Source organism: Oryx dammah, unplaced genomic scaffold (genome assembly GCF_014754425.2).
Source record: "Oryx dammah isolate SB20612 unplaced genomic scaffold, SCBI_Odam_1.1 HiC_scaffold_26, whole genome shotgun sequence".
NCBI classification, from domain to species: domain Eukaryota; kingdom Metazoa; phylum Chordata; class Mammalia; order Artiodactyla; family Bovidae; genus Oryx; species Oryx dammah.
This window is the reverse complement of record NW_024070210.1, coordinates 50,553,244-50,578,884: the sequence shown is the minus strand read 5'-3', so window position 1 is coordinate 50,578,884 and position 25,641 is coordinate 50,553,244. Positions and strand designations below refer to the sequence as shown.

The 25,641-nt window shown below is 42.6% G+C and overlaps 1 protein-coding gene across 1 annotated transcript in view; it reads right to left on the bottom strand.

The window, feature by feature from the left end:
- AQP9 (aquaporin 9) overlaps nucleotides 1–25,641 on the bottom strand; it is a 50,221-nt gene that overhangs the window by 5,681 nt on the left and 18,899 nt on the right. The window contains exons 2-5 of the mRNA XM_040226619.1: nucleotides 13,035–13,161; nucleotides 6,531–6,668; nucleotides 2,950–3,068; nucleotides 528–745 (exon numbers count right to left, since the gene is read on the bottom strand). Of these exons, the coding sequence (XP_040082553.1) occupies nucleotides 528–745; nucleotides 2,950–3,068; nucleotides 6,531–6,668; nucleotides 13,035–13,161 (602 nt within the window). The remainder of the gene's footprint in view (nucleotides 1–527; nucleotides 746–2,949; nucleotides 3,069–6,530; nucleotides 6,669–13,034; nucleotides 13,162–25,641) is intronic.

The window sequence follows — 25,641 nt, the reverse complement described above, 5'->3', positions numbered from 1 at the left end:
CGTGGTGAAAATCCCGTGTGCCGCAACTAAGACCCGACACAACAAAAGAAAGAAACAAGACAGGGAATGATGCTTGATTCTTTTTGTATCCTTCATCTCCTAGAACATATGTGGCGCAGAGCATTTATCCATTCTTTTGTTCAATAGCGTTCACTGAGGCTTTCTATGTGCTGGACCCTATTTCAGTCACTGCAGACAAAGCAGTGCAAATGCGGTTAAGGCCCCTGTCCTCACAGTGCTTACTCTGTAGCAGCTCCAGTGCTGCCAGTGGTGGTGATTAGAATAGCGTCAGTGATTGCTCTCTGTCTGTCTCTTTGTCTCCCTCCCCCTTCTCTCTCTCTGTCTTGCACACACACACACACACATCATAAATCACCAGTGATACATTCCACACTTACGAAGAGGGTGCTCTTACCCTCACCCTGCCATCTGCGCTCTCTTGGATCTCCAGGTCGAAGCCCAGCCCCACCCCCATTGAGGCGCAGCATGAATCTTCCTCCCTCTTCCCCGATCATTTTGTTACTTACGTGAACACCTCAAACCCCCAACCTGCCACAGCAGTGAAAAGTCTGGGACTCAGGTCTCGAGCCGGGTTCATGGCACAGCCACTGTTCATTCCCAGAGAGGAGGCGATGGTGACAATCAGGAAGCCAATGACAACAGGCTCGAGGCCTCTGGGGACTCCCAAGTTTCTCGAGTCAAAAAAGGCAAAGATGACAATGAGGAGGAACATGGTGGCCGCTACCTGGGTAAGGAGAAAATGTACGAGGGGTTCAGCTTATATTCTTCCCGCTGGCCCACCTCAAAATGCACCCCCGACTGTTAAACAACAAACCTAGTAATAAGCAACGTAACACTGGCTGAGCACTGTGTCAGAGCCTTTTCTTCTTATTAGCAGTCCTAGACATGAGCGCTAATATCTCTCTCCTTTACAGACTATTTACCTGACTGAGGTGACACAGTCAGTGGCAATCAGGTGTGGATGCAGAGAGTTTAACTCTAGAGACTGTATCTCAACTACACTGACCTGTTAAGCTACTACCAGATAAATAGAGGGCAAGCTGCAGGCTGGAGAAATGAACAAAGGGGCTCATTCAAATTGGTGAGAAAAACGATGTGAGACATCAATAGATACATGGGCAAAGGAAATGAAAAGACAGTTCATAAAATAAAAAGAGATTTGAAAAACAAATAAGTGGGGAAAACTGATTTGTAATGAAAAAAATGCAAGCAATACCAAATATTAGGGAAATGATATCAGTTCTCTCAGGCTTTCCTGGTTGAACTAATCATGTTTTATACTTTTGAAAGGCAATTTAACAATGATTTAGCAATATGTATTTTAAAAAGCCCATAAATGTGTGTACTCAATTGGACCCAGTTGGATATTTGAGAACTACACCTTGGAAATAATCTAAAATATGGAAAAATCATAAAATGAATATGCAAATACATATTTAAGCATTATTTATAGTACTGGAAAACTGGATTCCACATCAACAGGGCAAAAGCAATTGTGTAGTGCCCATTCTATAGTCTATTATACAGCCACTAAAAACAATAAATATGAAATCTGTGTGTACAATGTGATGATTAATATTTACCTCGGTTAACATGAAATATTTTTCTAGGTTAACATGAAAATGAACAGGTATGTTTTCAGAAAAAAAAATTAGAAAACAAAAACTATGTGGTAACATTTAAAAAAAAATCGGAGGCTTCCCTCATGGCTCAGTTGGTAAAGAATCCGCCTGCAATGCAGGAGACCCAGGTTTGATTCGTGGGTCATGAAGATCCACTGGAGAAGGAAATGACAACCCACTCCAGTATCCTTGCCTGGAGAATCCCAGTGGACAGAGGGGCCTGGTGGGCTACATACAGTCTATGGGGTCACAAAAGTCAGACACGACTGAGCAACTAAGCACACACATGTGGTACAATTTAAAAATACTTATGACATTAGGTAAAAAATTATATATGCATTACATTTTATACTTGAAAATAACATAAAAGACAAGTTGTAAGGGATTATACAAACAGTGATAGCAGGTATCTTGAAGTGGTGTGGTATAGTGGGTGTTTCCCCCAGACTCTACTTTAAAATTTCTAAACTATTATTTGGAAATTGTATTACTATTTTACTTTAACAACTAAATGACAGCTACTATTTACCAGATACTTATTTTATGTGCCAGGTACTTCATTGCTTTTTCTCATTAGAACCTCACACTAATCTGTGAGATAAATCCTATTTATTCACAATTTACAGTTGAGGAAAGGAGGATTGAAAGAGGTTAAGAAACTTGCCCAAGGGCACAGAGCTCCTAAGCAGAAGAATCAGGATGAGACTCAGACAACTGATTTAAGAGCAGAATAGTGGTGCTGTTGGCTACATGACAGATGCTTGGATGCCGCTTGTTTAACTGTCAAAAAGGAGAGACACTTCTAGCTGCCTAGAGAGTCTAGATAAACCTGTACATATGGGGAGACACTGAGGACCCTCAGCTCGCCTACCACACTTCAGTTCTTGAACTGATAACAAAACGTCTTTTCTCCAGATCTATACATTTACAGGGTTGCAAAGAGTCGGACACAACTGAGCAACTGAAGTGAACTGAACTGATACATTTACATGATGAGAACAAATGAGACAATTTTCGCAAAGCAAACCCCATTTGTCCATATGGGGTTGAAATGTCCACTCCTCCACTTTTCTCTGAACTTTAACTGATGTGAAACAAGGGTACTTTTTAAAGAAGAAGCAGGAAACTCAGTGGTTCAACTTTGGCAAGCACAAGAATTTGTCAGCAAAGCTAGGGTTATGCTTAGGGACCTCCAACTCTGGAAACACAGACTTTCCTTTCTGATAGGCCTGTAATGTTCCTATGCATCCTCCTTATTAGATTACGTCTTTTCACTGAAGTTGGGTCTTGTTGCATATACACTTACTTGTTCTGCAAATGCATTCACCAGAGACAGATACGGAGCTGGGTATGTTGCGAAAATGTGTGCTGTTGCATTTTCTCCCACGATGAGCAGTTTTCCACCAGCAAAAGACATAAATGCATCTATGGAAGACAGAGCTCTGGCATGTTAGTGTCCTCTGGGCAGAAGAGAGGGAGACTTATGCCAGGTCTTGTGCTGAGCAAGTACAGACAAATAGCCAGCTTCAGTTTGGCAGATCCATATCATTTGCCTCTCTTCGTCTCATGCTTTGGTAGTTTTAGAGATGCCCAGAGAGCTCCCACGGAGAAGGCGATGGCACCCCACTCCAGTACTCTTGCCTGGAAAATCCCATGGATGGAGGAGCCTTGTAGGCTGAAGTCCTTGGGATCGCTAAGAGTCGGACACGACTGAGCGACTTCACTTTCACTTTTCACTTTCATGCATTGGAGAAGGAAATGGCAACCCACTCCAGTGTTCTTGCCTGGGGATTCCCAGGGACGGGGGAGCCTGGTGATCTGCCGTCTGTGGGGTCGCACAGAATCGGACATGACTGAAGCGACTTAGCAGCAGCAGCAGCAGCAGCAGCAGCAGCAGCAGAGAGCTCCCAGGGTGACGGGTCAGAGAAAGAAAGCCCTGGCTGCCCTGGATGGTTCTCTCCACACTTGAGCCAAATCCTTATTCAGTGGGTCTTGGGAACCAGTTTTCTCTGAGGGGAATTGTTGGAATTTGCAAGATTGACTAAAAGCCAAAGTGAGGCTTAGACCTGCTCTAGACAGAATCCATGATTCCCAGAGGGTTCTCAGTAACCCCTAATACCAGTCCAGCATTTGAGGGCATCAAGTACAGTGAAGATGCCCTTAGAGCAAGAGACACAGCAGACCCTGACATAGCAGTGTGGTCTAGGTTGTCCCAGACCCCCAAGCCTCTCCTGACCCAGCCGCTGACTCTCCAGGTTTCTGGTCTCATCTTGAGTTTCTCCTTTAGTTTTCTTACACTCTAATTCTTAGGATAGTCTGTGGGAAGAGGTGCCTTTCCACAGGCACCTCTGTTAGGCTTGGTGTTGGGGGCCAGCGTGAGGAACTCCGCCCATAGCAAAGGTCATGAGGAAAGAGGCTTGGCATACGCAAAGGCGTGATCAAGCCTCAGGAAACCCCCTGTTCCTGAGCATCTACCCCAAAACCAGAGTCTGTTTTATGTTCTCCCCCATAACCATTTCTCTCAGAGAAGGAGTAAACGTGCAGCTCCAAGGCAATAAAAATTCCTGGGCGTGACAAGAGTGTTTCAGCTTACGACTCCTCTGAAGGTTATCTAGCCCGCCTGTATAGGTTCGTCCGGCCACATATGACTGTTTACAGCCTCCCAACCTGAGAGGCATGAGATGTTTTAGACTTACTAAAGGCAAATTCTTTTGGGGAGTTAGAAATTATTAGTATAGTGGGTTGGTTAGGAATTATATTGGTGAAGGGTTTTTCATTTGTTGTGTCAATAATTGCTGCTGATTCCCTGCTCTGGGTGGGACAAGGATGTCTCAGGTCAAACCTCTCTGCTGACAGACTAGCTTGTGTGACAGGCTTATCCATACTCCTGCCACATGATTGTTTACTACCTCTCAACCACAAACAGCACAGAGAGTTTTGGAGTATTTTGAGAGTCTTAATTAGCATAGGGCTTTTCTCATTGTTGAGTCAATGATTGCCGCCAGGCCTCCATATCCTTAGGCACCTGGGACTATATTAATCAATGTATTTGGAATATAGAAAAGGAAATATAGTAGTTTTTGATGTTAGCAATACTAGCCTTTTTGAGTTAATGGATTTTCTCTTTTGTAATAGATCACTGTGCTTTGTTATAAATCACTGTGTCCTTGTTATGTAAAAATGTAACTTTATCACTATCTTAAGACTAAATAGATCTTAAGGGGAACATTGGTAAAAGGATTTTCATTTGTTGGGCTGATGTTTGCTGCTAAATCTCCATATTCCCTGCCCGTATAATGAATATAACTAACATATAGGAGAAATAAGTATTAACCTTTAAACATATAGGAGAAATAAGTATTAACCTTTAAGATTAATCCTGTTAACCTTGGGTTAAATAAATTCCTTTCTTGATTGTAACTCACTATACACTCACCCTATAGGAATGCAACTTTATCTGGAGGGTGGTCCCTGGTTTAAGAAAAAACACCCTTGGAGGAAATAAGGTTTTTGGTTATCAGAAAGAAAGGATCATAGAATGTCAGCAGGTCTCACTCATGGCCAGAAGATGATGTAATATCCCTAAGACCCCCGCGTGACTCTCTATTCATCCCTATGTGTAACAAAAGGTATATAAGCAAACCCAAAAATAAAGAAATCAGATCAGTTTCCGGAAAGACTGATTCCACCATGTCGCTTCTTTCTTGCTCCCGTTTCTCTGGCTGAATTCAGCCTCTTTTCTCCACTAATTCTCCTACTACACTATCCATTTCTAATCTCTCTCTATATATCTGTAATTAAATATGTATTTTTCCAAAGATGCCGACGCCGTCCCCACCTTCAAATTCCCTGGATCCACCGGGGCTGGACCCTGGCAGCTTGGCTCATAAATTCTAGTTTCCTAATTTTTCCAGCTTGAGAGTTATAAGGTATTGAGATTTACTTTGGGTTAGATAGAAGAAACTACTTTAACAGTTGATTTTATGGAACCCCAAGATTTTTTAGCTTGAAGGGGTTCTGAAGTCATCTAGTTCATTCCCTCATTTTCCAGAGGAGGAAACTGAGACCAATAAGGTCAGATGACTTATTGAAGCCACACAGCTACTTAGTTCATATGGAACTAAAGTCTGGGTCTTCCATTGTCAGAACTTTGATTCCCCCAGGACTGCTGCCAAATGGAAGCCCTGGCTATTTGACAAAAGGGAGATGGGGTTCCCTACCCACTCCATCTCTCTGCTGTGTTCCTTCCCTCAAAGGCTTTGCTCTAAATTCCTTCTCTAAATATTTACTCATCATTCCCTTTGAAAGAAGTCAATGGTTTCTCTCCCAGCCAATTCAGAAAAAGCTTTGGAGAAGCCAGTGGCCTGTTGTTTGCTTTGGCATTGTTTACATTGTAGTACTGGTTGGGTCTAAAGACAGAATTCCTTTATGTTCTCCCCTTCATTTAACTTGTGATCATTTTCATTAAGAGGCTTCATGAATGTGCTCTGAGAATAATGTTGGCCCCATTAACTAGAACTTAGGACCCTTAGAAGGGCTTCCCTGCTGGCTCAGATGGCAAAGAATCCACCTGCAATACAGGAAACCTGGATTCAATCCCTGGGCTGGGAAGATCCCCTGGAGAAAGGAATGGAAACCCACTCCAGTATTCTTGCCTGGAGAATTCCATGGACAGAGGAGCCTGGCAGGCTACAGTCCATGGGGTCACAAAGAGTTGGACACAACTGAGCAGCCAACACTTTCACTTTCATTCAGGACACTTAGAACTGCCGGTCAAGTGTATGACAGTCTGTGTCCTGTTATATCTCACCTCTTCCTGCCAAGTAATCCTGAATTTCAGCTTACACTCAGCTCTCCATAATCTCTGGACTCAGGGGCCCTACTCACCATAGTAAATGCCGAAGAGGGTTGCAGCCCCTGCAAAGGCTCCCAAGAACTGGGCCCCCACATAAAAGGGGAATTTGAACCACTTCATCCGTCCAAAAAGACACATTGCAAAAGAAACAGCTGGGTTGATGTGGCCACCTGCAAAGAAGACAAGGTGATTAAGAAAGTCAGAGGGTAGGCCAGGGAGAACTGTTGTGGAGAAAAGCTTATCTAGGGACTGCAGGCAGAACTCAGTCTTCTAGGTAAGGAACCATATGTGAGGACACGGGCATGTGTGTGAGAGTGGGGAGGAAGAGAGGACTGTTAATCCTCATGGCATCATTAGATGCTTTTCAGGAAGTTTAGCTTTCTCAAAGTCAAATTTATAAAGAAACTTGTACTCAAGTGGCTTAGTTTCCATCTCTGTCTATTTATGTGTCTATCATTCTGTCTATCTGTCATCTCTCTCTACTGGGCTTTTAGTTCGGTTTAGTCGCTCAGTCATGTCCGACTCATTGCAACCCCATGGACTGCAGCACACCAGGCCTCCCTGTCCATCACCAACTCCCAGAGCTTGCTCAAACTCGTATCCATCAAGTCAGTGATGCCATCCAACCATTTCATCCTCTGTCATCTCCTTCTCCTCCTGCCTTCAATCTTTCCCAGCATCAGGGTCTTTTCAGATGACTCAGTTCTTCCCATCAGGTGGCCAAAGTATGGGAGTTTCAGCTTCAGCATCAGTCCTTCCAATGAATATTCAGGACTGATTTCCTTTAGGATGCACTGGTTGGATCTCCTGGCTGTCACTCTCAAGAGTCTTCTCCATCACCACAGTTCAAAAGCATCAGTTCTTCAGTGCTCAGCTTTCTTTATAGTCCAACTCTCACATCCATACGTGACTACTGGGAAAACCATAGCTTTGACTAGATGGACCTTTGTTGTCAAAGTAATGTCTCTGCTTTTTAATATATGTCTAGGTTAGTCATAGCTTTTCTTCCCAGCGTCTTTTAATTTCATGGCTGCAGTCACCATCTGCAGTGATTTTGGAGCCCAAGAAAATGAAGTCTGTCATTGTTTCCATTGTTTCCCCATCTATTGCCATGAAGTGATGGGACTGGATGCCATAATCTTAGTTTTCTGAATGTTGAGCTTTAAGCCAACTTTTTCATTCTCCTCTTTCACTTTCCTCTAGAGGCTCTTTAGTTCTGCTTTGCTTTCTGCCATAAGGGTGGTGTGTCATCTGCATATCTGAGGTTATTGATATTTCTCCCAGCAATCTTGATTCCAGCTGTGCTTCTTCCAGCCCAGCGTTTCTCATGATGTACTCTGCATAGAAGTTAAATAAGCAGGGTAACAATATACAGCCTTGACGTACTCCTTTTCCTATTTGGAACCAGTCTGCTTTTCCATGTTTGGTTCTAACGCTCGGTTCTTGACCTGCATACAGATTTCTCAGGAGGCAGGTAAGGGGGTCTGGTACTCCCATCTCTTTAAGAATTTTCCACAGTTTGTTCTACTGGGCTTTGCCTATCCATAAATCAATTACCCCAAAGAGATTGATATAAACTGTTAGCTTCAGTATATTTTAAAATCAATGTATTTATATAATATACTTAGCAGATTTAATTCTGTATCTAGTAATTCCTAAGTCCATGTCCAGAGGATATAGAAATAATATTAGCACTGAAAAAGAGACATATCTTTAATGGCCCTCCCTTGGTGAGCTGTGCCTCTCACTGAGGTAAGGGGCTCAGTTTATTTTGAAGTGGTCACAACATCTGAATGGATTCTCTGTAGTTTCTCTGCATAGACAATGTATATCTCACACACAGAAATGGAATAACATTTCCTTCACCCCAACGTAAACTCTGACTCAAGAAATCATCCTCTTTGAGTCTTATCCATTTGCAAGTTCAGGCAGAGGGCTTGGTCCGGGGGTAGGCTACTGCTATCCCCAGCCAACTTTGCTGTAGCAGCAACAACCACACATATTGAACACTTGCCAGATGCTGTCATATGGGTAATTACACGCACTGATCCTCCTAAGAAACCAGTGAGATGGGCCCTACTCCAGTTAATTGGTGGGGAAACTGAGAAGTAACAGTTTATGGTCACATGGCTGATAAGTGGTAGGTCTCGGATGCAAATCCAAGCTTATTTGAACTCTAGGGCCTATCTTCTATGTTTTGACTTTTCTAGGTTTTCTTTACCAAGTTCATAAAGGTTTTCTCTGCCTCAGAAGGCAGGTGAAAAAATTTCAAAAGTCATCTTTGAACATATGGGCTTGATTCCTAGGGATGAAGGACACATGTGGAGAGTACAGAAGACATTTAGTGTGTGTGTTGGGGGGATTAGAGTGACTGTCAGTGTAACCACACTGAAATGTGGACCTCTGGGTTATGGAAATAGCTGTAAACAAAGCAGTGATAATGATGATGATGATGATGACACTTTGCCATTTGACTCCACACAGAACCTATTGATAAGCTTGTTTTTGGAAGCCTCCCTCCTCTCATTGCCTCCAGGAAGAAAGTTGTGCTTTTCCTGAATCTCTAAGCCAAGGTGGGCTTGCAGTGGGGAGGGATTCTTACTGCTGGCTAAACTATGAGGGCCCTGTCTTCACCTGACTCTGCCCCTCAGGGGCTCATATGAACAAGAAAATGTCAATACATCAAAGCACAGGTGACTTCGTGAAGACTTACACATGCATCAGCTGTTTTGTTTTGCTTTTAAATCTAAGACAGTCATAATTCTGGAGACTGGCAAGAGTACAGCTTACCAGGAAGCTGGAAACAGGGCTTAGAAGAGGGGACCACACAAGGCAGGGGAAAAGTTCCTGGAGCCAGCCCTGTTTCTCTTTTCCAGAGGCTAGTTGGAGGGTCACTGCCACCCAGCCAGCCTGGAGGGAGCCAGTGTGAAAGGACCCAGGGATATAAGAAATCACCTCCAATCAAAAATATCTCCCCTCAGATGAGTCCGCCAATGGGAGAGATATTATTTAGCAAGCTTCTCTTCCAAAATAAAACTTGCTGTAGGTTTAAAGCATAGAAGATTTATGCTTTTAGTCTCTCAAAAGCACCCTGAGGCCAGAACTATTATTCACCTTGACCTTCACATACCAAAAGGCACTTAGTAGGTGTTCAAGATATGAAAGTTGGAGATATAAATAGCCAGAGGTCTTTATTGAGATAGCTCAGGCTACAAACATCTACAGAGGGAAAGCTGTTTGAGGGTCAGAGAGGCTGTGTCTGGGAGGGCGCTTTGCAAAGCAATGAGGAGAGTTTCTCTTTGCAGAGATGCGCGATCACTTGGCTCACCCTTACCTGAAGGACAAAACAGAGCAGCACTGCGGAAGAAACAGGAGTGTTAGAGTTGGAGAGGGCCATGGGTGGGTGGAGCTGAAGCCCAGGAGGAGGCCTGAGATGAAAGTCTTACATGAGCAAGGTGATCTGGTTCAGGGTTCTGTCCTAGATGAGTCCCCTTCTCCCTGCCACCCACAGACAACTCTATGATGGAGATAATCCTACTATTTGAGCTCTCATTAAGCAATCTTGCTTTATTCTGGAGATTTTTATTGCCTATAAAATGCTGCATAAGAAATAGCTGACTTAGTCTAGGTACAAGTCAGCAGAGCAAATGCTGAGTGTGGGGTGGTGCATAATCAAGGCATTGCAAGTTCTGATTGGCCAGACTGGATTGCCGGACTCCTGGCAAGCTCACAAGGGAGCAGGGTAGGTGACTCCTGTGCAGAGAAGTAACGTTTTATGTTCCAAAACCAGAGGTCAGCTGACCTTCTCAGTCTGGACCACAAAGTGGGGTCCCACTTATGTTTGTGCCTAATATACATTAGTTATTTTTTTTTTGAATTCCCAAAGAGGGCCTCACAAGTGTCCACAAACCAGTATGTTGGTTGCAGCCACTATGAGAAAATCACCCCCACCTCCCACCCCGCCAATCTTCCTCTCCTATTCCCAGGCTGTTAAAACCAATACTGAGTCTGCACTGATGTCATCATTGGGCCAGGGTGTTATCTGTGCCTGTTTCCCCATTTCCCTGGGAGCCTGAATAGCACTTATTTCCAAACAGAGATGGGAAATAAGCTCCCTTTCTCCAGCTCAGCACTGCCATCCCAGGTGGCTCAGTGGCAAAGAATCTGCTTGCCAATGCAGAAGACGTGGGTTCAGTCCCTGGGTTAGGAAGATCCTGTGGAGAAGGAGATGGCAACCCACTCCATATTCTTGCCTGGAGAATTCCATGGACAGAGGAGCCTGGCGGGTTATAGTCCATCAAGTTGCAAAGAGCACGATCTAGCGACTAAACAATAGCAATAGCTGCCTTCTATTAGCCAGGATCAGAAACTGTTCCCCTTGGATTTGGGGATTCACAGTCTCTCTGAAACAATTTGGACAGCTCCCAAGCCTCTCAGAAACAGTGCTTCGTGAAAACCGTCCCCTTACTCCTCTGAGCATAGGGGCTTAACCAACCCCAGGCTAAAGGCCAGATGGGAAGACCTCACACCATCTTTCACTCCCTCTTCTCCTTCCTCCTGGTCTCTGCCCCTTTTCCTCCCATGATAACTCCAAATATATCAGTGTATGCAAACAGACATTGACAGTGGTGGTGGTGAAGTGTCAGCTACATTGGTAAGGTCTGGGACCAATTTATCCAAGTAAATATTTGATGATATTCAATTCAGGGAGTTATGTAGGTGAAATACTGCAAAACCACATCTCCACCTTTAAAAAGTAGCTGAGAATATGCCTACATTTATATTGCATGGTTTGTGGAAACCAAACTTGTCTGAATGTAGTTGGAAGGGTATGGGGGGAGGCAACAGAGCATTCTCCATGCTTGTTTGAAGCCAAGAAGGTATTCTGTCTCTGGTGTCAAGGCCTGCACTGTCATCAAGCCTTGGCCCATTCAGGATGGCCCCTTGGTTATTTTTGCATCTCAGGTAGGCAGTAGAGTGCAGGGATCACAGCAAAGGCTTGGCGTGAGGTTGAACAGAAACCCTGCTCCTACCTAACAAACCACATACATGGGAATCTGTAACCTGGACTGCCTCAGGATCTGAGTGCCCCTATGATATGGAAAGGCTGCTGCTGCTGCTGCTGCCGCTAAGTCGCTTCAATCGTGTCCGACTCTGTGTGACGCTATAGACGGCAGCCCACCAGCAAATGTCTGTTCTGAGTAACTAGTCCCCTTAGGCTTTGAGTGGGTCTGGGCAGTCATTCTTCAGTGCTACAATGGCAGTGCTTGTCACCAGTCCAGCCAACACACCTGCAGGATCCTCTCTTGGACCCTCCTGCCCTGTACTGGACATGTACAGCCCTGTCTAAACTGCCTTTCCCATGATAGATCATTGGAAGTGTTGTTTAGCAACGGGGACCTGTGCTTTGCTGTCTCATGGACCTGGGCCAAATCTTTGATTTGCCTTTTTACCAGCTGTAAGATGTCTGGCAATTAATTTAACCCCTTGGGGGCTTCCCAGATGACACAGTGGTAAAGAATCCACCTGCCATTGCAGGACACACAAGAGACACAGGTTCTATCCCTGGGTTGAGAAGATCCCCTGGAGTAGGAAACGGCAACCCATTCCAGTATTCTTGTCTGAGGAATCCCATGGACAGAGGAGCCTGGTGGGCTATATATAGTCCATGGGCTCGCAAAGACATGACTGAGCACAAACCCAAAGCAAAAAGCAAGACTCTTTAGGCCTCTAGTTTTCTCTGTAGAATGGACAGTAACACCTGCCTCAGAGTGCTGCTGTAGAAGAGAGAGGAGATGATACAGAAGAGAGAGGAGATAAATTGTATACAGCACCCTGTACAGTGCCCAGCACACTGGGGTCTCCATCTTCCCTTATCACCAACAGTCTTACCTTAATGTTCTGAGTCCCCAAGACAAGGCTGCTAAAGATTTCGCAACCCTTTGGGAAGTCGATCATTTTCACAGTTCCTTCCTAAGGTCCCAGGCTGCATTAAGTATCATTTCATTTTGCTTCTCAGAACCTCCAGAATTGCTTTTAATTAGTCTACCACTCACGGCAGGGTTGGACCAAGACCTCCTGATTAGCCCTGCACCTCCATGAAAGCACCAGCTACTTTGCAAATGGCCCAGGGCTCTCTGTGATTGCTCTGATAAAGGTGTAGGGAATTGTCTCTGTTGGAGTGATCTTCACGGGCCATTTGCAGAATATCTGGGAAGTGGTTTTCAAGCATAAGATGGAGCTTATAAAAGAATGTATTGACAGGTGAAGAATACGATTCAGTGGCCGGATTTAGGAATCAGTTCTGAGTTCCAACCCTCATCTCTGTCTCTTGCTACAGGTTGCCAAAGTGGCAAGTCATTTAGCATTTATTTGCTGGCCATTTAAAATTGGTCATTTATAAAAATAGAATCAAAGACATATTCTTGCAGGACTGCTGAGGTCTAAAACAGCTAAGGTATGTAAAGCACCCGGAACAGTGATAGTACACTGGGATGGCTGAGTTGGTAGTCGTCGTCATTGTTTCTGGTACTTACCAGAGACACCTGCACTCACATAAATGGCCATTCCAACTGCCATTGAAAATCCAGTATTGATAGTGATGATTCCTCCAAAGTGTCCTCGACTGAGAACGGCTTGGGCAACAGAACCACAACCAAGGACCTGGAATGAGAGGAAACTCAGCAAGTGAGTGAAGATGGCCACCATCAAAGACAATGGGAAGTCACAGTAACAAGAAGCATTTTTCTTTTTTTTTTAAACCATTTATTATTTTTTCTTTTTTTACTTTACAATATTGTATTTTTCAAGCACATTCACAAACCAGGCTGCCACAGGCCTCATATAAATCAGCTTATAATCTTCCAACTGTGCACAGGTAGCAAAATGCTGGTCCCGAGGCTGCATCTGGATTATGGATGAGTTTTGTTAGGCCTTCACAGTGTTAAAATTTTTAATAAATCTATAAATTGGGTAATTTGATAATCATTTCATTATACATAAATATCTAATCATTATATTATAAAACTGAAACTATGGACTTTCCTGGTGGCTCAGACGGTAAAGCGTCTGCCTACAATGCAGGAGACCCGGGTTCAATCCCTGGGTCGGAAAGATCTCCTGGAGAAGGAAATGGTAACCCACTCCAGTATTCTTGCCTGGAAAATCCCATGGACCGAGAAGCCTGGTAGGCTACAGGCCATGGGGTCGCAAAGAGTTGGACATGACTGAGTGACTTCACTTTCACTTTCTTTCACTTTTGTATGTCAATTATACTTCAAAATTAGGGTTTCCCTGGTGGCTCAGAGGTTAAAGCGTTGGCCCTCAATACAGGAGACCTGGGTTCGATCCCTGGGTCAGAAAGATCCCCTGGAGAAGGAAATGGCAACCCACTCCAGTATTCTTGCCTGGAGAATCCCATGGACGGAGGAGCCTGGTGGGCTACAGTCCACGGAGTCGCAAAGAGTCGGACACGACTGAGCGACTTCACTTTATACTTCAAAAAGAAAGAGCGAGAGGAAGGGAGGGTAGAAGGTGGGGAAAGAAAGGAACATTTGGTGAGGAAGGTTATTGGAAAAGATGAAACAGTTGCATAAATTTCAACAGGACAACACACGACCATTGGCCACCATCATGCTGTGGTTTAAAGAGCCAGTGTGGTCCTGAAGGAATGTCTGGGGCTGTAGGATCATTAGATCATTGCTCCGAGATGTCAAGTAGCCAAATTTTTTCTAGAATACAGATCCCATTTTGGGTTTCTTAACTAAAGAAGAACATCAATTGGAGGGAGGACTCAGCATCAAGTAATGGATATGACTTGAGGGTATGTGAAGCAAGTTTTCAGAAACAAATGTATTCAAGGAACAAGAGACAAAGAATAGGAAGGCTTCTTATCAGGATGATAATAACCAACTACAGTGTCTCTTCACCAAAGGATGAGAAGGAAGGTCTGAACCTGAAATAGGAGAGGATGCACATCAACCATTTCCTGATAGTGATGAATTAACTCTAAATAGCTCCCTGGGGCTCATTTGTGAAGTCCTTTAAAGAAATATGATTTACAAACAAGGGATGTTTAACACATATAGAATGGTTTTGTTTTACTCCTCCCTGAAGGCAGAGAAATTACCTAGATGATCTTTTAACATCCCCTCCCGTCCCTGATTCTAAGATATATCGACTCAACTCTAACTGCTAGACAGTAGGGAGAAGACGGACCTGACATCTGGAGGGAGGCACCAGGGCTGCACATCACAGGCACGGGGCCATCTTTGATGTTAATCACAGATCTGGCTCCAGACCCTATACTGAGAGCCAAGTTAAGCTGTAGCAGGAACATGGTTCCCTTTCCCTTTTTAAGAAACGAAATATTCCTGAGTCCATCTCACAGCCTAACAGTTCCACCTAGACTTGACATTATTTTTTCTAGAATCCTTATCTGTTATAATAAATGTCAGAATTAAAACCACACTGTTGTCTTTCTTTTTAATTTAAGATCAATTAAATGCCCCAAGTACAACTTCCAAGCTAACTGTCATTTAGGCAGCCTCTTCTCAAAAGAGGAAAAAAACAAAACATTCCTGACAGCTTAGAAGACCTGATTTAGACAACCAGGGGTAGGGAGAGACACACTCAAACACGGGCCAGTCCTGAGCTATTACCACTTTCCAAATAAACTTCTTCCCTCTTTTATGGTTTGATATTCATGGACTTGTGATATTCTACAGGGGGTGTAAAAGCTTTAAAAGGTCTGAGTGGACCTGGGGAGGCTTCTGTTCTGTCAAACTTCATTGTGATTAATACTGTCCCCTTCCACCCTAGATGCTGAAATTGCTTTTTTGTTCTTTTCTAGGGAGGACAACTGATGGCATCACTGACTCAGTGGACATGAGTTTGAGCAAGCTCCAGGAGTTGGTGATGGACAGGGAAGCCTGGCATGCTGCAGTCCATGGGGGTCACAAAGAGTCAGACACGACTGAGCAACTGAACAAAACTGAACTGGTGCTGTGCACTGCAGGAAATGAACAGAAGGAGAAATAAGCAAGGTAAGCACTTCAGTTTGCCTAGTCAGAAATTGCTATTCAGAAGATTTCAGCCCATGTTGACATCATTTCTTCCTAGTTTTATAGCCTGAAATTAATAAGGCAGACAAGTAATTGCCTGCTAGGATCTTTTCTTGCCTGCTTCCTCTGTCCTGCATTCACAGCACCAGGGAAGTAGACCTTGGATATCCTGATGTTATCATACTCTGATCACTAGGGAATTGGTTTTACCCTTGTTTCCTTCTTCTGTAACTTTCTTCTTTAAAAAAATGAGAGAACTGTCATTTATAGTATTGCTGATAGAATTTCCAACATGATTCCATGCTCTAACCATTAAGAACTGCCTTATTGTTCCCCTTCTTAGACACAGAAAGAGCCATGCTGTCTCAATTTTTTTGGTCTTCGAATTCAAGAAATCTTTTTTGGACTCATCACTGTTTCATAGTCTTCTCACTAAACCTAATCTTTTCTCTCTGTAATTCATTTGTACTGTCCCTACTGAACAATTTGTGTTTAGTTGTTTTCAAAGTGCCTGATCCTGATTTCCTTATCTAGAAAACAATCTCTTAGATTCCTTTGCATACCAACAGGCAATAGTATGCTCAGTTCAGTTCAGTTGCTCAGTCGTGTCCACTGTTTGTGACCCCATGAATCACAGCACGCCAGGCCTCCGTGTCCATCACCAACTCCTTGAGTTTACCCAAACCCGTGTCCATCGAGTCGGTGATGCCATCCAGCCATCTCATCCTCTGTTGTCCCCTGCTCCTCCTTCCCCCAATCCCTCCCAGCATCAGGGTCTTTTCCAGTGAGTCAACTCTTCACATGAGGTGGCCAAAGTATTGGAGTTTCAGCTTTGGCATCAGTCCTTCCAGTGAACACCCAGGGCTGATCTCCTTCAGAATGGACTGGTTGGATCTCCTTGCAGCCCAAGGGACTCTCAAGAGTCTTCTCCAACACCACAGTTCAAAAGCATCAATTCTTCGGTGCTCAGCTTTCTTCACAGTCCAACTCTCACATCCATACATGACCACTGGAAAAACATAGCCTTGACTAGATGGACCTTTTTTGGCAAAGTAATGTCTCTGCTTTTGAGTATGCTATCTAGGTTGGTCATAACTTTCCTTCCAAGGAGTAAGCATCTTTTAATTTCATGGCTGCAATCACCATCTGCAGTGATTTTGGAGCCCTCCCCCAAATAAAGTCTGACACTGTTTCCACTGTTTGCCCATCTATTTCTCATGAAGTGATGGGACCAGATGCTATGATCTTAGTTTTCTGAATGTTGAGTTTTAAGCCAACTTTTTCACTCTCCTCTTTCACTTTCATCAAGAGGCTCTTTAGTTCCTCTTCACTTTCTGCCATAAGGGTGGTGTCATCTGCATATCTGAGGTTATTGATATTTCTCCCGGAAATCTTGATTCCAGCTTGTGCTTCTTCCAGCCCAGTGTTTCTCATGATGTACTCTGCATATAAGTTAAATAAACAGAGTGACAATATACAGCCTTGATGTACTCCTTTTCCTATTTGGAACCAGTCTGTTCCATGTCCAGTTCTAATTGTTGCTTCCCGACCTGCATATAGGTTTCTCAAGAGGCAGGTCAGGTGGTCTGGTAGTCCCATCTCTTTCAGAATTTTCCACAGTTTATTGTGATCCACACAGTCAAAGGTGTTGGCATAGTCAATAAAGCAGAAATAGATGTTTTTACGGAACTCTCTTGCTTTTTCCATGATCCAGTGGATATTGGCAATTTGATCTCTGGTTCCTCTGCCTTTTCTAAAACCAGCTTGAACATCTGGAAGTTCACAGTTCACGTATTGCTGAAGGCTGGCTTGGAGAATTTTGAGCATTACTTTGCTAGAGTGTGAGATGAGTGCAGTTGTGTGGTAATTTGAGCATTCTTTGGCATTGCCTTTCTTTGGAATTGGAATGAAAACTGACCTTTTTCAGTCCTGTGGCCACCACTGAGTTTTCCAAATTTGCTGGCATATTGAGTGCAGCACTTTCACAGCATCATCTTTCAGGATTTGGAATAGCTCAACTGGAATTCCATCACCTCCACTACCTTTGTTTATAGCGATGCTTCCTAAGGCCCACTTGACTTCACATTCCAGGATGTTTGGCTCCAGGTGAGTGATCACACCATCGTGATTATCTGGGTCCTGAAGATCTTTTCTGTACAGTTCTTCTGTGTATTCTTGTTACCTCTTCTTAATGTCTTCTGCTTCTGTTAGGTCCATGCTATTTCTGTCCTTTCTTGAAATGTTTGCATGAAATGTTCCCTTGGTATCTCTAATTTTCTTGAAGAGATCTCTAGTCTTTCCCATTCTGTTATTTTCCTCTATTTCTTTGCATTGATCGCTGAGGAAGGCTTTCTTATCTCTTCTTGCTATTCTTTGGAACTTTGCATTCAGATGCTTATGTCTTTCCTTTTCTGTTTTGTTTTTCGCTTCTCTTTTTTTTCACAGCTATTTGTAAGGCCTCCCCAGACAGCCATTTTGCTTTTTTACATTTCTTTTCCATGGGGAGGGTCTTGATCCCTGTCTCCTGCACAATGTCACGAACCTCTGTCCATAGTTCATCAGGCACTCTATCTATCGGATCTAGTCCCTTAAATCTATTTCTCACTTCCACTGTATAGTCATAAGGGATTTAATTTAGGTCATACCTGAATGGTCTAGCGGTTTTCCCTACTTTCTTCAATTTAAGTCTAAATTTGGCATAAGGAGTTCATGATCTGAGTCGTGGTTAGCTCCCGGTCTTGTTTTTGCTGACTGTATAGAACTTCTCCATCTTTGGCTGCAAAGAATATAATCAATCTGATTTTGGTGTTGACCATCTGGTGATGTCCATGTGTAGAGTCTTCTCTTGTGTTGTTAGAAGAGGGTGTTTGCTATGACCAGTGCGTTCTCTTGGCAAAACTCTATTAGCCTTTGCCCTGCTTCATTCCATACTCCAAGGCCAAATTTGCCTGTTATTCTAGGTGTTTCTTGACTTCTTATTTTGCATTCCAGTCCCCTATAATGAAAAGGACATCTTTTTTGGGTGTTAGCTCTAAAAGGTCTTGTAGGTCTTCATAGAACCGTTCAATTTCAGTTTCTTCAGCATTACTGGTTGGGGCATAGACTTGGATAACTGTGATATTGAATGGTTTGCCTTGGAAATGAACAGAGATTATTCTGTCATTTAATGCAGTCAGAGTACTGCATTTCAGACTCTTTTATTGACCATGATGGCTACTCCATTTCTTCTAAGGGATTCCTGCCCATAGTAGTAGATATAATGGTCATCTGAGTTAAATTCACCCATTCCAGTCCATTTTAGTTCACTGATTCCTAGAATGTCGATGTTCACTCTTGCCATCTCCTGTTTGACCACTTCCAATTTGCCTTGATTCATGGACCTGACATTCCAGGTTCCTAAGCAATATTGCTCTTTACAGCATCGGACCTTGCTTCTATCACCAGTCACATCCACAGCTGGGTATTGTTTTTGCTTTGGCTCCCTCCCTTCATTCTTTCTGGAGTTATTTCTCCACTGATCTTCAGTAGCATATTGGGCACTTACCGACCTGGGGAGTTCCTCTTTCAGTATCCTATCATTTTGCCTTTTCATACTGTTCATGGGGTTCTCAAGGCAAGAATACTGAAGTGGCTTGCCATTCCCTTCTCCAGTGGACCACACTCTGTCAGCATGCTCGTCTGTTCTGTTTCCTCGGGTGGTGTGTTTCCCAAGTCCACCACCACTCCTTCTGTGCCTGCCATCACAGACCTCCAGTGTCTGTTCTACCTTCATGCCAGGATCCAGCACCTACTTTCTCCAGAAGACTTAGAAAATCACGAAACCATGTAAGCAAAGGAGGGTATTACAAAGCCATGGATCTAGTCTTCACTGTGCTGCCCAAAATCCTCTATGAAATTCTCCCAATTGTTTCACCAAAACTTCTCTTCTCTCATTAGCCCAAGGCACCCAATTCCCTTTCTGAAAATAATACCTCCTTTTACTTGACTCAGCACCTGTTAAGTAGCCTTGAAGATCAGTGGCAATTCAGAACATCACATAAACATTGCATTCCAGTTATTCAGTGATATGTAACTATTCCCAAACTTAGTGGTTTAAAATGGCAACGTTTATTTTGCTTGTGAATCTGTCATTTGGGCAAAGTTTGGTAGAGCATCTTATCTCTGCTCCAGTTGGTATCAGATGTGATGATTCAAAACTTGAAGGACTGGAATTATCTGAAAGCTCACCTAGTCACATGCCTAGAGGTTGATGTCGGCAGGCAACTGATGCCTCACCTGGGATGGTGGCCAATACACCTACACACGGCCTCTGTGTGGCTTAGCCAGGTTCCAGGGGGTGAGCACGGTATAGCCTCCAGAGCCTGCACTCTTAAACCCTGCATTATGCTACCTCTCAGCCATGACTGTGTTGCTTCTGAATTCGATAGCACACAAACTACAGCATCGTAAATAACCATTGATCTGGCCCATGTTGGTTGCCTTTAGCGACAGGGAGCTTATTACCACATCAGGTAGTTTGTTCTATATATTTTTGGTGTTCCAGTGGTTGGGGAGCCCTTCCTTACATGAAGTTGTAGTCTTTTATCCTGTAACTTCTGTTCATTAGCTCCTGGCTTAGTCTTGGGACCTCAGAGAAGAAGCATCTTTTACACACCAGGCATTCCACTAAATGGAGGGAGCAAAAAGTCCTCCCTGAATTTTTTTCTGCTGAAAGTTTGTCCCTTCATCTTGGATCCTTAGGGCTCCTCAGATCCCAATGAGTCTCACCTGGGATAAGCTCAAGGTTGTTAGCACCTCTCTTAAAACACAGAGCCCATGCATGGGCACAATTCTCCCTTATTTTTTCTTAAGCCTTTAAAAATGTTTTTTATTTAAGACTGAAATCCTGTACAGATTCTCTTAGAGAATTCTCTAATTCTCTAAATTCTCTCTTAGAGAGAATATGAGGAATATATAAAAATATAAAGAAAAAAACAATCACAATGCCTTTATCTATGAACAGACATTATAAAACTTTGGCTTATTTCTCCCCAGTAATTTTAAAAATATTTATTTATTTAAGTATAATTGACCTACAACACTGTCAACAACAACAACTGTCCTACAATGTCAGTTCCAGGCATACAACACAATGATTCATTGTTTTCCTACATTACAATGATCTCTGCAAGTCTGACTGCCATCTGTCACTATACAAATTTATTATAATATTACTGACTATGTTCCCCATGCTGTACTTTTCATTCCTGTGAGTCATTTATTTGATAGTGTGAACTTTGTACCTCTTTAATTTCCCTCACCTATTTCACTCATCCCTCCCCTGCCCTCCCCTTTGGCAACCACTTGTTTGCTTGCTATATCCTTGAGTCTGTTTCTATTTGTTATGTTTGTTCATTTATTTTGATTTTATATTCTCTGTTTGACTTATTTTACCTAGCATAATACCCTTGAGGTCCATCCATATTGCCACAAATTGCACGATTTCATTCTTTTCTTATGGTGGTGTCGTATTCCATTGCATAGACATACCATATCTTCTTTATTCATTAATCTATTGATGGACTCTTAGGTTGTTCCTATATTTTTGCTATTGTAATTAGTACTGCAATGAACATAGGGATGCATATAACTTTTCAAATTAGTGTTTATTTTCTTTGGATAAATACCCAGGAATGGAATTGCTGGATCATGTGGTAGTTCTATTTTTAATTTTTTGGGAAACCCCCATCCGGTTTTGTGGCTGTACCAGTTTACATTCCCATGAATAGTGCGTGAAGGTCCCCTTTTCTCCATATCCTTGTTATTTGCTGTCTTTTTGATAATAGCCATTCTCACAGATGTGAGGTGACACCTCACTGTGGTTTTGATTTTCCTTCCCCTGATGATTAGTGATGTTGAATATCTTTTCATGTGTCTGCTAACCATGTCTTCTTTGGAAAAATATCTCTTCGGGTCCTATACACATTTTTAAATTTTTATTTATTTTTTATTGAAGGGTAATTGCTTTACAGAATTTTGTTGTTTTCTGTCAAACCTTTGCTTTTTGATGTTAAGTTGTATGAGTTCTTTGCCTATTTGGGATATTAACCTAACCCCCTATCAGATATATTGTTTGCAAATATTTTCTAATTTGTAGGCAATCCTCCCTTGTTTGTACATCATATCATATTATGCCATCATATTATGACATGGTAATTAATTACATACCTTCTGTTCATTGCTTCTATTGCCATCTAGTGGGTCACTTAACCACAGGATGTAATTCAACTATTCACATATTAATGCCTGATTTTCCCAGTTTTATAAGACTCAAGATCATGTAATGAACTTCTTTGACTTTGCAATAACATCTAGTATATTGGAAGTAATTAAATAACCAGATCCTAGGTGTTATTTCCAGTTATGACACTTGGTGTCTGTGTAAATGAACATGTTACTTCTCAGTCTCAGCTTGCTCATCTATTGAAAAATAACACCTGCTTGCCTTGTTTCATAAGATTTTTCAGCAAAGGTTCAAATGGGGCAACCTTAATGAAGGCATTATTCAAACAACAAAGGACAATAATAGGTGAAGGATATTTCTGCCTTTAGTATAAACTCAAAAGCAAAACCCCAATTCAAGGTGAATTCAGGCAAAAGGACTCATGAACTTAACCCCTAACTTACTGCTGCTGCTAAGTCGCTTCAGTCGTGTCCGACTCTGTGCTACCCCATAGACGGCAGCCCACCTAGCTCCCCCGTCCCTGGGAGTCTCCAGGCAAGAACACTGGAGTGGGTTGCCATTTCCTTCTCCAATGCATGAAAATGAAAAGTGAAAATGAAGTCGCTCAGTCGTGTCTGACTCTTTGCAACCCCGGACTGCAGCCTGCCAGGCTCCTCCGTCCATGGGGTTTTCCAGGCAAGAGTACTGGAGTGGGGTGCCATTGCCTAACTCACTGCCTGGCAATGAAAATGGGAGAGAAAACACATCTATGACCAAAATTATAAATAGCTGTTATTTCATTCCAAACATGAGATCAAAATTTGTGGAAAGAAGAGAAGTAGGAAAATGACAAGAACTTCAAGGTGTTCTGCATATTTGTGATTACTCTCCCAAATGAGGTAATTTCATAGCTGGCAAGATTTTAGTGCTTTTGGTAGTAAAGCAAGACTAGAAAAGAGGAGGCGGGTAAATACCGTAGCTATCAGGATCTGTGCATGCAGGAGTGGGAGAAAGCATTTCACTGGAAAAGGAAGAAAGACATTTGAAAGGCAGAATTACTACAAAAGATTGACTGGTGAGTGAGGTACCCTCAGTCATTCTCAGTCACCAAAGCCACGTGTTCTGGAATTTTTTTTGGTACTCTCTCCTCTTCTTTCTCTTCACCTATGGTCAATTATTCCCAATTATCTCTTCTGTGGGTTCTGACCTGTGTCCCCAGTTCCAGGATCTCCCCACTCAGCTATTGTGCCAGATGAAGCACAACTTGCACACTGTCCCACACCCATTGCTCAGGAAGTGCTAGCACCAACCCCTCAGCCTGGCTCTCAGGGCTCTCCGGTGCCATGCCTCATGATTCCCAGCCCAGTGTTCTCCCCACAGTAACTCTCTCCATCAGCCAGGCTGGCAACCCATTCACTTTGAGTCCTTTGAACTTGACGCTCATTTTCACCTTTGCACACCTACTCATGCCATCTCTTCCAGCACAATATCTTTTCTGCATTTTCCCTAGCCCATATCAGTCCATTCTTAACACTGAGCTAAAATGTTACCTTTTCTGTAGGGCTTTCTCTGGCAGCTGAAGCCCCCAAAGACCTCTCCTGCTTATTTCATCATGTCTTTACAATGTCGTTTTATGTTATCCCCACCTTGCCTTGTGGCATTCCACCAAGACCATAATGCCCACCAGGTCACTTATGCTTCTTTATATTCTGTGCTCAGACAGTATTTATAAAAGATATTAAAATATCTAAGCATAAATGGGGAAAAAATCCTGCCTAAAATATCTTTTCTTTCTTTTTTAACATATTTATTTATTTGGCTGGGTTGGGTCTTAGTTGCGGCACGTGGGGTCTTCATTTTATCATGTAAGGTCTTTTGTTGTGGCACAGGACTCTCTAGTGGCAGCACGTGGGCACTGGAGCATGCAGGCTCGGTAGTTGCAGGTGCATGAGCTTAGTTACTCTGAGGCATGCGGGATCTTAGTTCCCTGACCAGGGATCAAACCTGAGTCCCACATGGCAAGGTATGTTCTTAACTACTGGACCACCAGAGAATCTCCAAAATGCCTTTTCAAGAGAAAAAGTTAGTTTGGGGGCATGATGTAAAAAGTGGGAGGTGTAATTTCTGAGCCATACCTCTTGAGACTGTTGGAAAGTTCCCAACTGAGCCGGGAATCCTATGACAGGCCGACTGCTGGACACAATGTGAAACCTCACATGATTAAGTGATTACCATAAACTGAAATGCTGGCGGTGAGGACAGAGATTCATGAGTCCACAGACTGTGTTCCATATGACCCTTCTCGAACTTCCTTTGTATCTACTATTTCCTTCAAAGTGCTAACCAAGATATTCCTAACACAGATGTATGGCAAAACCAATACAATATTGTAAAGTAATTAGCCTCCAATTAAATAAATTTAAATTAAAAAAAGAATAAATGACCACTCATCAAACCAAGACTAGGACTATGTAAAGGAAACATGGTGTCTAGGACACAAAATTTTAGAAGGTGCTCAAGCTCAGGTGCAGACCTTGCATTTGGATGAGCCTCAGAGTACCGCCTTAGATTTTTCACCCTTGACAAGTGTACTGCCCAGAGCCAACACTCAAAAAAGGTCTTGGATGACAGAAGAAAACTTGTGGCAATACAAACGTCCTGTAACTTAACTGCATCAATGTCAGTATCCTGGTTGTCATTTTGTCCTGTTGTTCATAAACTATTATTGGGTTGGCCAATTCTTTCCACAAGGTGTAATGGAAAAACTCGAAGGAACTTTTTCACTAACCCAGTACTATCCGGTTCAATAAAGGGAAAGGGCATGTGGGCTTTCTTTGTACTGTTTCTTACACCTGAATTTATTATTACTTCAAAAGTTTAATTAAAATGTTAAATGTTCTTCAATTTATAATAATAATAAAAAAGAAAATGCAGTGCCTAACAGACACCCAAAATATTTGCTTGATATATAAAAGCTGAGCCCTTTCAGAAAAGCAGTTAGTGAAGGTTGATGATTCCTTAGTAAAATGTTGGCAAATGCATGTACTCTGGGGCCAGGGATTACTGGGGAATTTTGTAGTTATCACAAGTGATTTGTGATTCCCTGTGCACATCAACATTGCCCAAAGAAGGAAAAAATTAACATGTCTTATATCTTCAAGGTGTTTTGCCTATTTGTGATTATTCTCCAAAGATGAGTCATTTCACAGTTGGCATGGCTTTAGTGTTTGGATGTCTGGTGGTTAGGACTTGGTGCTTTCTCTGCTGGGGCTCAGGTTTAATCCCTGGTTGGGGAACTAAGATCCTGCAAGCTGCACAACATGGCCAAAAGAACAAAAACAAAAAAAAAAAAACAACAACAAAGAAAAAAAAGAAGAAGAAGAAAAGAGAAGAGGTGAATACTATTGTTATCAGGGTCTTTGCAGGGCAGGAGTAGGAGAAAGGATTTCAGTGGAAAAGGAAGAAAGACACTTGAAAGGCAGAATTCCTACAAAAGATTGATTGGTGAGTGAAGTAACCCCAGTCATTCCCAGTCATCCAGGTCATACCTTCTAGAATCCTGTGTTTCAGTATTTTCAGAATTAATGGATACTAATTCCATTAATGGATACTATTATGGATAGTTTCTATCCTATAGAGTTCCTGAAAATGTTCAAAGTTGAAAGAAACTCCTTGGGAAACATTGTCATGGAATTTGTAGTAAAAGCTGAATGAAACATTGACTATCTTTACTCATCTGTTTAGGGTTATGTGAGTAAAAGAATACAAATACCAGCTACCATCTATTTGATGTGTGCTTTGTGCCAATTCTATGCTAAGGGCTGTAATACAGGTACAGTATTATTTCATCATCATCCCATTAACTTAGGATCCCTCTGA